Consider the following 16,089-nt stretch of genomic DNA (forward strand, 5'->3'; position numbering starts at 1 on the left):
GACAGTCTTCCCTTGGGGTTTCTTCTGCTGGGATTTCTGATGGACAAGTAACCTTACTAATCCTTCTGATGTTTTCTGATGGCAAACAAACAAATTTCTATTTCATTTCTGGACTAGCTTATCAAGAAAGTTTTGGATAATTGCATTTTGAGATACACCTTTGTGGACATGGGATATGCATGTGTGTGTCTATCTTCATTTAGTCTATTCAGCTCTCATGGACACCCAAATGGATCTATCCATTCTCCTGCCTTGCCTCATAGCCATTCTCTTTCAAGCTGGGGAGGACACGATTCAAGTCCCTCTGGAAAGTCTCTATGACATTTTAAAAAATTGATCAGAGGGGTTGCTGTTGAAGAATGCGTAGCACACTTCATGATGGAGCATGTTACCTTCACAGTGTCTGCAGGTCGGGGGGTATGAGATGAGGACTGAGGCATAGGTCTACCATTCATCATGATTTTCCCAGGACTGTCTCAATTTTGGTTGGTTGTCCTCCATCCTGCAAACTATGGCTGGAGCCCAAAGAGTCATAAAATATGGTCATGGCCAAGGTAACAGCAGCAAGTCAATGCCATTTTTTTCTGGCGGGTAAACTTTTAAAGATGGCATCCCTATATGGGGTAAAACATGGATCCATAGGCTTGGCAACCACACTATTTATGGCCTGTTTTATATAAGAAGAAAATGCAGCAATGGCACTCACAGCTTGATTCCCTGGTTTTAAAAGTTCATCCAGATATTCACTCTCAAACCCCTCACTTATCAGTAAAAAGAACAGGAGTACTTGTGCACCTTAGAGACTAACACATTTATTTGAGCATAAGCTTTTTGTTTTTGTTAGTCTCTAAGGTGCCACAAGTACTCCTGTTCTTTTTGCGAATACAGACTAACACGGTTGCAACTCTGAAACCTGTTACTTATGAGTGTTCTTATTGCATGTTGCGAGTGTTAGCTGTCCTTTGTGGAGGGCATGGGAGGCTGTTCAACTATTTTTCTCATGTTGTCTGGGTCTGGGATCTATTTGTGTGTGATTGACCACAAACAGCTTTACTTTAATTCCTTATGGCATTTACTTTGAATTTTGGGTGTGTCAGACTTTGCAAAAGATAATTGCTGTATTTCATGGTACAAGTTGTTTTCAAATAGATATGCATATACGCGCTCATCACCCTGAGATCTAAACTAAGAGATTTTGGGGAGATGGAGTAGGGAGCCAATTTGGGTGATTCTGCTAGGAAACCAAGACTGTGGGCCAAGTTCTGATTTCACTTTGACTGGTGTTAATCTGGAGCTATTCCATTGCCTTTAGTGGAGTTACTCCAGATTGACACAGATATAACTGAGATCAGAATATGGCCATTTAACACTACTGAAAAGGGTCCCACATTTCAGAATTTCAGCATGTTCTGGCTCTCCATTTGGTTTCCAGCAGCTAATTAGTATCAAAAGAAGCTAAAAACATATGAAATACTTTCCTAAGATTACTCTTCCATGTAAGATATAGCTGTAGCTGCCACAAGGATATTATGTGATTGCGAATAAGATGGGATGTATCCGTGTGACAATGTCTAAGATGTGGTCCACACTATGACAATGTTTGTGGACCCCTGCTCTGGAGTAATCTGCAGTGTCACTTAATCTTTTCAAAGAAGTTATTCCTCCCTCCAGTAAAAGTAGAGAAAGCCTCTCCAACACTTGCTGAAATCTAATTATGATGTTAGTCCTGTGGATGCTTTGGGCATGCAGTAACATTGCATGTTTGTACTGGAGTGAGGACTCTGAAATGTAGCAGAGTGAAACCACTATGTGCCGCCGTCTCATTTGTGGCACGACGGGGAAAGAGTCATTGGGTGCAGCCCCACATTAGCTTGAGATTTGTGTAGCTCCCCGGACACTGTGCTGTCAATCCTTCTCTCTGTCTTTGCAGCTCGGTTTCACGGCCTCCAGAAATTTTACAGTGAAACCATGTATACATGACTGCAATTAACATTAATGGGCATTCAGGGTGTGATTCCCATGCAGGCGAGATTGCATAATCACCTTATGGCAGTAGTTCCTCCGCTTTGCAGAGAGCAAGGATAGGAAAAAAATACTAAGAAACGTCTCTCCATCCTGCAGCTGTCTACGCCTGTTCTTTTACTGTACTGCCCTCTCTATGTGCAGCCCTCTCTCTCTGCCACCATCTGAGCCATTTCCCCCTCTGTAGATTACACCTTAAAACCTTCCTTCCCACCCCCGCTAGATTACAGTTAACGATCTGTGGTCACGTCCACACTGCAGGGGTTTGCTGGCATAGCTATGATGACAGTCAGGAGTGTGAAAAAACCACACATAGCTGTGCCGGCAAAACCCCCAGTGTTGACGCAACTGTGCTGACAGAAGAGTGCTCCTGTTGGCTTAGCTGCTGTTGTTTGGAGAGGCAGTGTGCTATGCCGACACGCCTTCTGTCAGCATAAGCTCTGCCTACAGTAGGGGGCTCTGCCGGCATAGCTGCAGTGGCAAAGCATTTGTATTGTAAACAAGGCATCTGTCTCTGAAGCCTTTTTTGATACTTTGTGTTATGGACACTATAGGAATTGGGTATTTAGGAACATAGGAATTACCATGCTGGATCAGACCAGTGGCCCACCTACCTCAGCATCCTGTCTGACAGTGGCCAGTAACAAATAGTTCAGAGGAAGGTGCAAGAACCTCTGTCCCCCCCACCCCACCCAATAATGGACACATTTTGCAGTCACATGCCTATCAAAGGAAGCTAGGGGGAAGAGAGAGTTTCTTTTTAAGCTTGTCTCTGTCACCAGCAGAAGTTGGTTCAATAAAAGATATCACCTGACCCACCTCGTCTCTCTCATATCCTAGGACTGACATGGCAACCGCTATACTACATACATTTCTTTTGAACATCAGGCAGATGAATCCAGGTTACCTTCTGCCTTGATACATTACGGCCACTTGGCCTGTTCACAACTACCTTGCCCCTTGTGTTGTCATCAGTGCAAAATGGGTGTAAAATACTACCATTCTGGTTCTGTGGTCTTGTACATCCCTTTGTACAAGGTGCAGTGCGACAGTTTTCTGGACCTATCCCCCTTAGAAATATTGCAGTGGATAGTTAGCAAATCTGTGGATAATAGTCATACTATTCATATAAATGATTAATCCTTTTTTGAATTATACTAAGCTCTTTGCCTCAATATCATCTTGTAGTTTTACCTTGTATTATCCTCTCACAGTATTTCTCTCTCCTTCTCTCCCACATATTAGCAATAGTCTCAGAGGGAAGCAACATTTGTGTGTGTGGTTTAGCTAGTTAGTGTCTTAGTTCGTATTTGCTAATTTGAGCCATTTTTGCAGTGCTCAGACAATAATGCAACCGTATCACGGCATTTTTGACAACATCGTTGACCTCCGTTGGCTGCGTTTTCACAACACTTGAATGCATTAATATTGCTGTCCGTAGCATTTTAATTTAATTAGAACAGTGGCTGTAATCATCTGGGGGAAAGCATTCACCCCCTCCTGCGTTGAACTGCAGCACCTCTGTGGTTTTCATTTGCCCGGGAAATCGCTGTAGCAGGGAATGAGAGGTGAGGGCAGGGCTCTCTTGCCCTAGTGCTTGGAGATTCAGATTCAGTCCAAAGGGAGGAGGCAGGGAGGAACTGAACTCTATGAAATCACTAAGGTCACTAAAACAATCTCTGCTCTCTGTGTTCAGGAAATGAGATGCTAATCTTTTCCCAGGGCTGCTTTGCATAAGGTCCATTCCAGAGAGCTGTGTTTATTTTAATTTCTCTAATTACTGGTAGTGTGCTGATTATGCTGCTGTAGATTTGTTGTGAATTGCTCTAGTAATGGGATCAAAAATGTGTACGAGTCCACCATGGAAATTAACAAGGAGATAGAAATTGGGAGGTGGGGGAGATTTAATTCGCCCTCCAGTGCTGCGGAGTTCCTGCTTCCCTGTTGCAGGACTTAATCTTCCTCCCTGCACGTAGTCGGAGAACATGGTCTAAGGGCCTGATTCAAAGCCCATTGAAGTCAATAGATGTTCTTCTGTTGACTTCAGTGGACATGGAATCAAACCCTGTGTGCAGGGGCAGGGCTTGGAAAATTTACCCAATGCTAGCTACACTTGCTCACCAGGCTGAAATCCACTGGACCCCCAGAGCCATGCCCCCTCCTGCCCAGTCTCCCCCTACTCAGGTAATCTCTGTTGCTTGGTCTCCTGGTCTCCTGCTGGCTGAACTCTATGTCTCCAATTAATGCCACTCCCCGCGCAGAAATCTATCAGGTCGTGCTGCACCACACACAAAAGAGGTCAATGAATGCGGGGTATGCTCCACTGTCAACAAATAACCTATTTATACTGTTCCCTTTGCTAATCCTCTGCCGGTTTGCCAGTGTAGCATTGGTGAGGCCTCCCCGCATGCAGCATCCTCTGCTGGGGTTGGTTGCCCCTGGTACTTCCTTCCCAGGTGGTAGCATCTCCCCTCACTCAGTGCCTCCTGTTCTATGGGGTGAGTGTGGTGGCCTCCTCCTGCCCAGTGCATGTACTCCTACCAGCAGCCACCCAAACAACAACTGCCATTCCCACACCCAAGAGATCTCTCCACCTTACCCCTAAGCGTTGGCTGCTGACAGAGGTGGCAGCACTGGTTGTCTCTGCAGACTCAGGCAGACATCACCATGTTAGTTCCAATCAGTTTGTACTTGGAACATTTACTTTTGCTGCCATGTATTTTTCTTTTTTAAATGAAAGCTTGGATTCTGCAGAAGCTGATGGCCTTCACCTGAGAATAGGGTTGCTAGGTGTCAGGTTTTCAACCAGAACACCTGGTCTAAAAGGGACCTTGGCGACTCCGGTCAGCACTGCTGACTGGGCCGTTAAAAGTCCAGTCAGTGGCACAGCGGGGCTGAGGCAGGCACCCTGCCTGCCATGGCTCCACGCGGCTCCCAGAAGCAGCGACGTGCCTCCTCCAGCTCCTACGCGTAGGGGCAGCCAGGGGGCTCTGCACACTGCCCCCGCCCCAAGCCCTGGCTCTGCAGCTCCCATTGTCTGGGAACCGCCTGCGGACAGGACAGTGCGCAGAGCCGCCTGGCCCCCCCCACATAGGGGGACATGCTGCTGCCTCCAGGAGCTGCTTGAGGTAAGCACTGCCTGGAGCCTGCACCCAGATCCCATCCTGCACCCCAAACCCCTGGCCCAGCCCTGATTCCCCTCATACCCTCCAAACCCCTCAATCCCAGCCTGGAGCACCCTCCTGAACCCTAAACTCCTCATCCCCAACCCCACCCCAGAGCCCACACCCCCAGCCAGAGCTCTTAACCCCCCCTGCACCCCAAGCCTCTGCCCCAGCTCAGAACCCCCTCCTGCACCCTGAACTCCTCATCCCTGGCACCGCCTCCCCCCCAGAGCTGGCACCCCAAGCCCCTTAGCCAGCCTGGTGAAAATGAGCAAGTGAGTGAGTGTGGGGAGAGTGCGCAACAGAGGGAGGGGGGATGGAATGAGCAGGGGCGGGGCCTCAGAGAAGGGGCGGGGCAGGTGGTGGGGCAAAGGTGTTTGGTTTTGTGTGAGTAGAAAGTTGGCAACTCTACCTGGGAAAGATTCCTGGTTGCCCCGATTGAGGGGATTTCTCAGTTGCAGGAAAGAGGTACTTTCCTTCCTCACAACCTAAGAGCAGAGCTGGAACACCTGTGCAGCCTCACTCCAGGACGGCACTGCAGCCACAGGACTAAGCATTCCATGCCCATGGAGTGAGGTCAGTGGTGACAGAGTGAGAATCCGGGAGTCTGAAGTCCAGTTCTTCACAGGGCAGTGACAGCAAATGTCCCTTGTAGGTAGTTCACACCTTCCGTTTCTCCTTATTGGCCTCTGTGTGATAGCTATCAAAGTCCAAATTACTCTGTCTCCATCTACTGGTGAAATAAGCTCATCAGGAAAGTAGAAGTAAGATTTTACCCTTTTGAAAGTCTAGATCAGTGGTTCTCAACCCCCAGCCTACGGGCCTCTTGTGTCCCAATCAGCACACAGCTGTGTCTCATGTGACATCCTCAGGGCCATACAGGTAGTATATATACTGTGTGGATGCAGCCCACATACCACAGAGAGCTGCATATGCATTCCACAATGGTAAATAGGTTGAGAACCACTGGTCTAACAGGAAGAGCAGGGAGGCAGGCACGGAGGGTGACATAGAGATCAGCAAACTGGATGGCAAGCAGACACAGTACACTCCCACTTATTTGAATGGCCTGGGGGACATCCGAAATTTTCAGAGTAGCAGGTATTCAGTAAAATGGAAGTTCTATTTGAGGTGAAGTTTTGATACTTTGTACTTTGCTAAAGGATAAAAATAAACAACTTTAAGTTTATTAAAACACCAAAATTGTGTTAAAACCACTGTGGACATAATTTTTCTGAATTATTAATTATCTGCTTTACGGCTATCCGAATGCCAAGCCATTGATTAGCGCTAACAGGTGCTAAGAGGCTAACTGAGGAGTTATAAGTGGATGATTAAGTGACATATGGCTACATGAGGGACACACTGTGGATTTGGATGATTAGAATTTTCAGGTAAAGCGAATTAGGACAACTGGAATTATACTTCCCCTGTTGGGAGCTAAGCCCTGGCACTATGTGATATTGTTACATGTAGAAGAGTAATGGCCTGTTATGCAGTGATTGAGATTTGGATACAGGCCTTTAAAATATCCTTCTAGGGTTACTGAGCCAAGTCAGCCATCTTGCTATCCTGAAAGCTACTGGGCAGGTCATGTGTCGCTTTGTCTCAACAATTTAAAAATATTCTGTTGCAAAATGCCATATTTCCATCTTCTTCAGACTGTCCTATCATTGGGGCTACTTTTGCATTTGCGTACTAGATTGTCTTCAGTGAGTGTTTCGCTTCTGCAAAAATACATATCTACTTTTGTGCGTGCAGCTCGTGGTGGACTTGATGTGTAGGGACAAAAATATGACTGTCAGACTTTTACATTTCCTTGTGGGAACTGGAAGTTGGAGAGCATTACAGGCTAGGGCTGTGACTTCTGGGGCTACAGGGCCTAATGTAAGTAGTTTTGAACCTTGCGAAAAGCTGTTATTTGCAACTCCACCAAATTTCAGATTTTTTTTTAAGTGTACAAAGTGTACTTGAATTTTGCTCCCCTTCCCCCCCAAAATTGATCCCCTCCCTGCCCCTCCCCCCCCTGCCCCCGCAGCTCCTATGACTTATCCTGTGGTCTTCCCCTCCATGTTCCTGACTAAAACTTTCAAACAACCCACAGTAGATTCTGTCCACAGAGGATTTTCCAAGATTTTCAAGCATGCTGTGACATGACTTTGGGAGTTTAGTCAGTGGTGTGTGAATGCTTCGCAGCACAGATGTGATCAATAAAGCTTATGGTTACCTCACTTGGTGCTTTGATTTAAGGAGGTTCCAGTAACTGGGCACCCAGTGTTGCCTGGATTCTATCCTAGGCTCTGATTCAGGGAATCTCTTAAGCACGTGCTTAAATCCATCCCTACCTAGTAGAGCACTTAAACATGTGCACAAGTTTAAATCTAGTGGGATTTCAGCATCTGCTTAAGGGCTGTCCTGATTAGAGATGTATCCCTAAAATAGTTAGCAAGCCTTTGGTTAGATGTCCAAATACTGCTGGGTTCCCTCTCCTAACAGACTGGGGGACAGTGGAATAAACCCCAGAGCTGGGATATCCCTAAAGGGTCTTAATTAAAGAATTAATTTATTTTAATCGGCATGAGGTTTCCCTGGAAACTTTCCTAGCTCACTGTGAGCTGAAGGGAAGCCTTCCAAAAGCCAAGACAGCAGGAATTGTGCCAACCTGTGCATCCTCCTCATGAGTTTATGGCTGCAGGCAAAATATTATGGAACTGTGATTTCGAAATTGTTTGTAGATTGCAATTATTTGAGGCTGATCATTTTGTCGCTTGTGGGATTCGGTATTCCCAGTCTATCACAGCAGCTTGTGAATCTGGAATGTAATAGCACTTTGCTCTTTTATAGCACTCTTCACTAGCAATCTTCCCTTACAAACATTAATTAACGGAGCTGCATAGAATCAATGGAATTTGCCCAAGTTCATGCAACAAGTCAGTGGCATAACTGGGTAACAGAACCATGCATTCTGATTCCCAATCTGGTCCTCTAACCACTACCCCACAGCCCCACCCGCTATAGGCTTTACTGCAAAGGGAAATATGAAATTAATTGATTACAAAACTATTTATTTCCCCCTAACTATAGCATCTGCCCCTTTTAAACTGTCACTGTAACTCCATTGACTTGAGGAGCTACGCCAATTTATACCAGCTGAGGATCTGTCTGCATAACCTTAAAATGATGATACCTACCTAATTTTCATAGTTTGTTTTATTTTATAGATCCCATAGAGGACAGTTAAGTAATTTTGGAGATGTGAAGATTTTAAATGCATCCTAAAATGGGATGGATTTAACAAACACATCCTGGAAGTGTGGCTCTAAAACCAATTCAAATATGACCCTCTGCATTCACATTTGTATTTAACCAGGATGTTGTGTAGCAGCTGAAGCACAGGATTAGGGTAGGTCACAGAACTAGAACGATACTTGTTCCTTTCCCACTCTGTTGCTGACTCGCTGTGTGAACCTGGCCAAGTTGCTTATAGCCTCACTTTCAAAGGAGCCGAGCAACTCTACCTGCTGCTGACTTGCTCAGCACCTTTGGAAATCTGTCCAATAGTAACTATCCAGTGTTTAGGGAGGGCTGTATTTTCAGGATGCCATTGTTAAGTCTGTTCCACTTTAGGATGCACTTGCTGTTCTTTTTTTTAAGGCATCTTAGCTCTGAAATTGCTTAGCTAATTTGGGCCTTAGTCTTTCTATAACTCAGGATACCCATCTGTAAAATGGGTTTACCTCGTATCTTCAAATTCTCTTTGATCTTTGGCTTAAGGGTGCTGTAGTAGGGCATCATATTACTATGGGAGAAGATTTTCAAAGCCACAAATGAGAGCTGGGAGCCTACCACCCACCTGAGCATTTGAAAATCTCCCCTGCAATTATGGCCGTTTCACAATCTGCTATTGTAGTCTGAGCTGTAATGGAAATATTGACTGTGACAAAATGATCAACCCCACATTTTTTTTCATAAAAATGTTGGTGTCTTTTCTACCTGTCCTGAATATAGGATGCTAGAAAACAGTGGATCATATACATTTACTTAGCAATCTCTATGAAAGTGCCTTTTTTGGTATAAATATTGTTTAAAGCACCATAGGCTAAATTGTACCTCTAAGAGGTGGAGCTGTCCGGAGAAGAAGGGAGTGGTGGTTTGAGGCATTATGGCTTCATATAGAACAGCACCTCCTGGGTGCTGAGGGAAATGCAGTGAGGATCCTGCCTGCTACAGGCATACCCAGTACATTCCTCCCCTGATGTCCAGTGGGAGGGGCCTCTGCAGCTCCTAGTGTTCCTCTCTGAAGCCCAGTAAGGTGTTTAAACGTGTGCCTCAGTACCTAGCTGAAGCGAGGCTTGAGCTGCTAGCATCCCTCCCCGCCCGCCCCCACGCTGCATTTAAGGTGGGAAGGGACTTCTTGTTGCCTCTCTTCCCTCTAGAGCAGTGGTTTCCAGACTTTCCCCCCAAGAATTCCTTTGGCATCTTACTAAGGGTCCCAGACCCCTTTCATTTCTGGTACTACCGGAACATCCCCGCCAGTCTAGGAACATCCCCGCCAGCATGACCTCACACACGGTGCGTGTGAGATCATGCTGTGCAGAGGGCGCTAATTTGAGAGCAAGATGGTGTCCTCCATGTGGCAAAAGTTCCAGAATGCTGTTCTGGCACATTCCAGCCCTGCCTCAAGGGACGGACCCTCCTCATAACCCATGGCGGGCCCCCAGGTGTCTGAGGACCCCACTTTGTGAACCACTGTTCTAGAGCAGTGGGTTTCAACCTTTTTTCATGTGCGGACTCCTACAAAATTTCAAACGGAGGTGCAGGAAATCTTAGACATAGTCTGTGGACCCCCAGGTTCCTCAGACCACAGGTTGAAAACCACAGATTTAATGCATCTGTGCAGGGATAGGCATCATTTTGGCCCTATTTCAGCAGGGTTCCTCTTTTTCATAAATATCTTTTTGCATGAACAAAATGGCAACCTGTAATGCAGTTCAGAACCGTGGATCACGGCAGGGAATGCTAGGAAGTGGCTGATCTCATTTTCTACCAACTCTCCATTTGTTATGCATGCGCCAACTTTGAGAGGGAGCAAAGTGCCAGTGAAAGTGCAGAACTGCCCCGGAGTACTATGGTGGGGACCTCATTGGAATGTGAAGCACTGAACCAGCCATCTTTGGTTGGGGCATGAATATCAAAGCTGAACAGTCAAACTCCATGTCCAGCTTTGTCCACCAGCTTTTTCACCATGTCAGATATCCCCAGGGAAGAATGTCCCAGCTTTTTAACTAAAAATCCAGTGTGGATGTAATGTTGGTAAAAGGTGCTGTAATGAAAGCCCTGGAGATGGCACTTCTCCACAGAACAGAGATAAGCCTGGGTTTTTTCAGTAGAACCTTCTCAACATTGCTCTGCCAATATGCCTCAATCCAAAAGAGAAATTAAATTGCCTGTAAGGGTCATTCATTCTCTGTGTACACTTGGTCCTTGGCCTTTCTGCTGAGTCCACCAGCAAAGATGCTAAAGAATGTTAATTGTAATGGTGGTTTTTAGAATGTTGATTTTTGTTTATGGGGAATCTGAGACTAACAATGCATTTAATGTGGACCACTGAGCAGCTAACCGATCTAGGTCAGATTGCCCTGGACTTGGTTTGAAGCCATGGCTAGAAGGTGAAAGGCCCTACTCTCAATTCCCTTTGTTGTCCAATGCCCCTTGAAATTTTCTCCTTTCATAGCTTTAATTTCTATTTGAATCATGTTGTCAGGAATGAGAAGGACTCTCACGTTCCCTGTTTAGATTGGTTATAGTGCCAGCGTTCCGTTCCGCAGATGAGCGTAAGACTGTCATTCTGGTTCCATAGCATGCTATTGTTTGTAAAGGAAATAACTTTCTTTTTCTTGCCAGTAAGTTTGTCCTTTTCCATTAGACAGACACTGTGGTAAGGGAGGGTCTTGGTGGTGATAGCTTTTACTGCATCCCTACTGAAATTTTGAAATGAGCGAGCATAGCTCCTTTTGTTCACATCCGTGCTAGTCGTACTACCATCATCAAAACTGTCAGCATTCAGCACAGCTCTGGGAAATAGCACGTTGAACCAGCAGGGGAGTGTTCAGCAATGATTTCTGTGCTCCTGCAAATATTGTGGCTTAGTTTATTTACAAAGGGTATCATTTGAGTTGTGATTACAGTACATGTTTAGAATATGGAGGAATTTTCCCACCAGATCAGATCAAGTTTTGATCTTAGGTTTCTGGACAAACTTGTTAGGGAATAAAACCGAACGAACAAAAGATTGTGGCACTAACATGACTTTTGCAAATCATCCCTCTGATAACTCTGCTTGTATGTTATATCCCTTTCTCCTGCTCTGTGTCTATCTTCTCTATTTTTAGACCTGATCCTGCTGTGTGATCCACATGGGCAGACCGCTCTGTCTGCATGGATTTTAATGGGGCTCTGTGCAGGCACTACAGTCTGCCTGCATGAATCGCAATGCAGGACTTGCTGTTCAACACAGGGCCGTGTGTGTGTGTGTGTGTGTGTGTGTGTGTGTGCCTAGTGTAATGGGCCCTTGATCTTAGCGGGACCTTTAGGCACTACCATAATGAGTAGTAATAATAATAGGAAACATCTTGTTTAACTGCGAGTTTTGTGCAATACTTAGATCAAAGTTACTGTATGTTGAAGAAAGTGGAAATGGCTCCTTTTATTATGCTGATTTCTTTTTTGTTTAGAAAAATGACTGCAGTCCTCTGAAGTAAATACAGAAGTGAACAGCAATATAATATGGTTCTCTATAGCAATGTAAATACTACAGCATATCAACTAATTACTCAATTTTGGTAAAATATTCTGAAGATTTAAAGTGCTAAATATTTAATAATTATGCCCAGAGCACTGCAGTATGCTGTTATGAGATGTAGTGCTTTGAGCATTTACTGTAGGACAGTGTGTGTGTAAAACACATACACACACATATATATATATATATATATATATATAATATATATATATATATATACACACACACCGCTATCAGATTTACATTGACTTGAAAATCTTCCCCATCTCTCCCCTCTATGTCATTTCCCCCTTCCTCCTTCAGAAAACTTCTGAGAAAACCCAGGGAAACTTATTGGGCCTTAGCAAGATGAAAACCATCACCTTGAAAACTCTCTCTAGTCCCTGGCTGCAATTTGCAAGCTTGGAACTTCCAGGGATTTGAATGTCACGCCTGCAGAGCTATAGAGCAAGTGGACAAATTGCACTCTGTGTGGTTCCCTAGCCAGTCTGGTGCATAATAAATGCTATTCGCCCCCACTACTCATACACACTTCCTTCCTTCCACCCACTTCCCTCTCCAGTCCCCTGTTTTAGTTTCACACCTCCGCTCCAAAGTTCACATTGTCCTCTCTCTCTCTCTCTCGCCTTCTTATTTTTAATAGCAGGAAAGAATTTCCTACACACCTCCAGCGAGCCCAGTAGTGAATTACCCTTCCTCGTCACCACTACATGTCCCAGTGCCTCGAGCGATCAGGATGGAGGAAGACGCGATCAGACTGCCGGCACACCTGCGTGAGTGTTTGAGTGGTGGCTCACCTCTTGGATTGAGGAGGGAGGAGGAAGTGGTTATTCTGTAGAATGGGATGGGGGAACTCCGTGGTTAGACTTTGAGAAAGCACTAGTTGTTTGTCTTTTAAAACACTTTTTTTTTTTTGGAACAAAGGAAATTGCTCAGAAACACAGCGAAAACGTGCTTTTCTCCACAGTATACGTTCATTTCATGTGGCAGGAAAAATGCAGAGGACTCAATTCAACCATGACTTTCACTTCAGTAGAGTTACACCAGGGATAAATTTGACTCAGCAAGATCACCTTGGGTGGGATGAATCTCTCAGAGTTGGATCACTTGGTGATGTACTTTGGCTCTATGTCAGTACTTCTCCAACTCTGGCCGGTGAGTGTTTTTGCACTAATGATGGTCCCCAGAGTGTTTACTGGTCACAGTCAGGCTCTTCACTGCAGAGTGTGAACACCTGCAACTGTAAAGCCGGAGGAGTGAGCCTACCACGGAACTCACCAGGGTGCTGCTAATCCATAAAGAGAAGCTAACATAGGGACCAAAACTGGAGTTGATGGTGGGGCCAGAGCCTCATCTCATTGAGGTAACTTGCTGGTTGCGGGGCAGGGCAGTGAAAGGTGAAACAGAGTGAAAAAGGAGCCAGTGGAATTTTTCTTGTTTACATATAATTATTAATTTGTTAAACACCATGTCCCCAGGTGCTTCGGCAAGACAGATAGTAACACTGTATTATAATTGCTGCTGGATTGATGTAGAGTGGGAATGACAAATAGAATTGAGATTTTTGGAGGGGAGGTAGTCCATGAGACAAATTTTTTCTTAAAAAATGTCCCCATTATCTTAAATGCCTGCCCTAAATTATCCTTCAGGCACGGTCCTTTCCTCATCCTAGGGACAGAACCCAGTCTTTCAGTGCTTCTAGGGTCCTGGTCTTCCTCCCTCTTTGTCCCATGTTCACTCCAGGTATTATGACCTAAGCTTGCCCTTAATTCACATCACCTATTCCTATTGCATCTAGAATAGCCACGAGTTTTTGCCTGTTGCTTCTTCCTGTGCTGCCATTCAACCCAGATGATATCATGTGATTAGCTTGCTGAAAAGAATGTGTGAACTGTCATTCAAATTCACTCCCATTCGACCAGCTGGCATGAAGATTTCCTTCTGATAGGAAACTTTTGACCCAACTTTGATAGGGAAGTGTGTTTGAAATCCACAGGGCATCCCTACCATTAGTACCTCGCATTTCTATACCAATCTGATTTGTTGTGGTGAAAAACCATTACAGATTATTCAATAAATTTATTTGGAAGATTCTTCTACCATATCAGTCTGTCATATAGATTGTAAACTCCATGGATTCAGGGAACACAGTCTTCTTTGGAGACCAGAGTTTTGACTCTCAACAAATAGTTATTATTGACTTATGTACTATATTGCTGAAATTCCTTGATTTTTGGAGATGAATTCATAGATATGAAGACCACAAGGGACCATTCTGAACATCTAGACTAACCTCCAGCATAACTTAGACCATAGAATGTCACCTCATGATTTCTGCAGCTAGCCCATAATTTTTATTTGAGCTATAGCACATCTTTTAGAAAGACATCCAGTTTTGATTTAAAGACTTTAAGTGTTGGAGAATCCACCATATTCCTAGGTAAATTGTTCCAGTGACTAATTACTCTCACTGTTAAAAATGTGTGCCCTATTCCTAGTCTGAATTTGTATAGTTTCTGCTTCCAACCTATTGAATCTCATTATACCTTTTTTCTGCTAGATACTATCAAATGTCTCTTCCCCATATAGGAACTTTTAGACCCATGATAAAGGTTAAGGGGTAACTTTCTTGGTTAAACTATATATATAAATTGAGCTTCTGAACTATGTCACTAAAATGCATGGTTTCCAGACTTCAGATTATTCTTGTACCTCTTTTCTGAAACCTTTCCAGGTTTTTAAACATTCTTTTTAAAGTAGGGACACCAGAACTAGACATGGTATTCCGGTAATGGTCTTGACAGTGCTGTATACAGAGATAACTAATCTTTCTGGACCTTGGGTAATAGGATTAAAATGGGATGTGGGACTGTAGCGAGGTCTAGACTCACCAGTGCGGCGCCTCCTGCTGGTCCTCTTGGGAATGAGCTTTTTTTCCAGCGTACAGGCCGGTGTCTCGCCTGCTGCTGGCCCCGTGTCCCTCCCAGATCCCGGTGCCCCTTTACCTCAGGGTTCTGCCCCAGCAGTACCCCCACTCTCTGGGTCTCCCCTCCCCAACCCTCTAAGCCCACTCACCTCAGTGGCTACTGTCAGTCATCATCTAGCTCTGCTCACTGGGACAAACTGCAGTCTGTCATGGCCCTCATCATTGGCAAGGAGGTTGGACCAGCTGCCTCTGCCTATTCCCAGGCTGCATCTCTGTAGCCCCAGTACCTTTGATAGGCCTTCAACAAGGCCTGCCTGCAGCCTGGGGGTTTACCAGGCGGGAGCTCCTCATCTCCCCTTTGCCCTTCCCCAGCACTACTCTGCTTCAGTTACCTTGCTCCCAGGCAGCTAGCCCTTTCCTCTCCAGGGCTAGAGTGAGACTCCTTTAGCTCCTGGCCTCCAGGCCTCTTGTCAGGGCCAGCCGGGCCCTAATTGAGCTGGCCACACCCGTGGTCAGCTACTCCCTCAGCTGCTTTCACTCCTTTTCCCAGCCGCAGCCCTCTCCAGGGCTGCTTTCAACCCTGTTCTCTGGGAGTGGGGCAGCTGCCCCACTACAGGGACTAAGGGTTAATAATTCCTGCTGGCTCCTCTTCTATTAACTAAAGATAGATCCAAATATTGTATCTTAGATCCAAAGCTGGACTTTCCTCAAAACTTAGGTAGGGTAGCTTGAATTGGTCATTTTAGTTCAATCCATAATAGAAATAGGGGCTAATTGTGACGTTCAGATCCAGATCATGGTTTGAGTCTATCTTTGCTTTGCCTGGCTGAGATTAAATAGCTGATGATCTTCCCCAAACCCACTCCCCCTTCATACAGTTATTTCTGAAGGCAACAGGGAGATCTGGTACAGTTCTCAAGTCACAGCCACTGAACAGAACTATTCTCATAGCATAGTCTAATGACTCTTAGCAAAATGCAGTTAGAGCCCAGTTCTAGCCTTAACAGACAAATTAATAGGGCTATTTTCTGCTTTCATTTATACTCCTAGCAAACCAGTGGGGTTCAATAGCATGGCATGGGTATTATTGAGAGCATAATTTGCCATAGGGATTGGTTTTGCCTTCTTCTGCACTGAAATAGGCTCAAATATATTCTGCAGTTGAAGGGAAAAGA

The 16,089-nt window shown here is 45.0% G+C and overlaps 1 protein-coding gene across 6 annotated transcripts in view; it reads left to right on the top strand.

Annotated features, from left to right (window-relative positions):
• Nucleotides 1-16,089, top strand: part of ETV6 (ETS variant transcription factor 6) — a 177,118-nt gene that overhangs the window by 40,867 nt on the left and 120,162 nt on the right. For 4 of the 6 annotated variants that reach the window (XM_065584037.1, XM_065584047.1, XM_065584061.1 and 1 more), the window contains one exon: nt 12,632-12,761. The exons of 1 other annotated variant lie outside the window; for it this stretch is intronic. In XM_065584037.1, the coding sequence (XP_065440109.1) occupies nt 12,632-12,761 (130 nt within the window). The remainder of the gene's footprint in view (nt 1-12,631; nt 12,762-16,089) is intronic. One more of the 6 variants, XM_065584052.1, reaches the window with a different exon arrangement.

The sequence above is a fragment of the Chrysemys picta genome, chromosome 1, assembly GCF_011386835.1.
Source record: "Chrysemys picta bellii isolate R12L10 chromosome 1, ASM1138683v2, whole genome shotgun sequence".
Lineage (NCBI taxonomy): Eukaryota > Metazoa > Chordata > Testudines > Emydidae > Chrysemys > Chrysemys picta.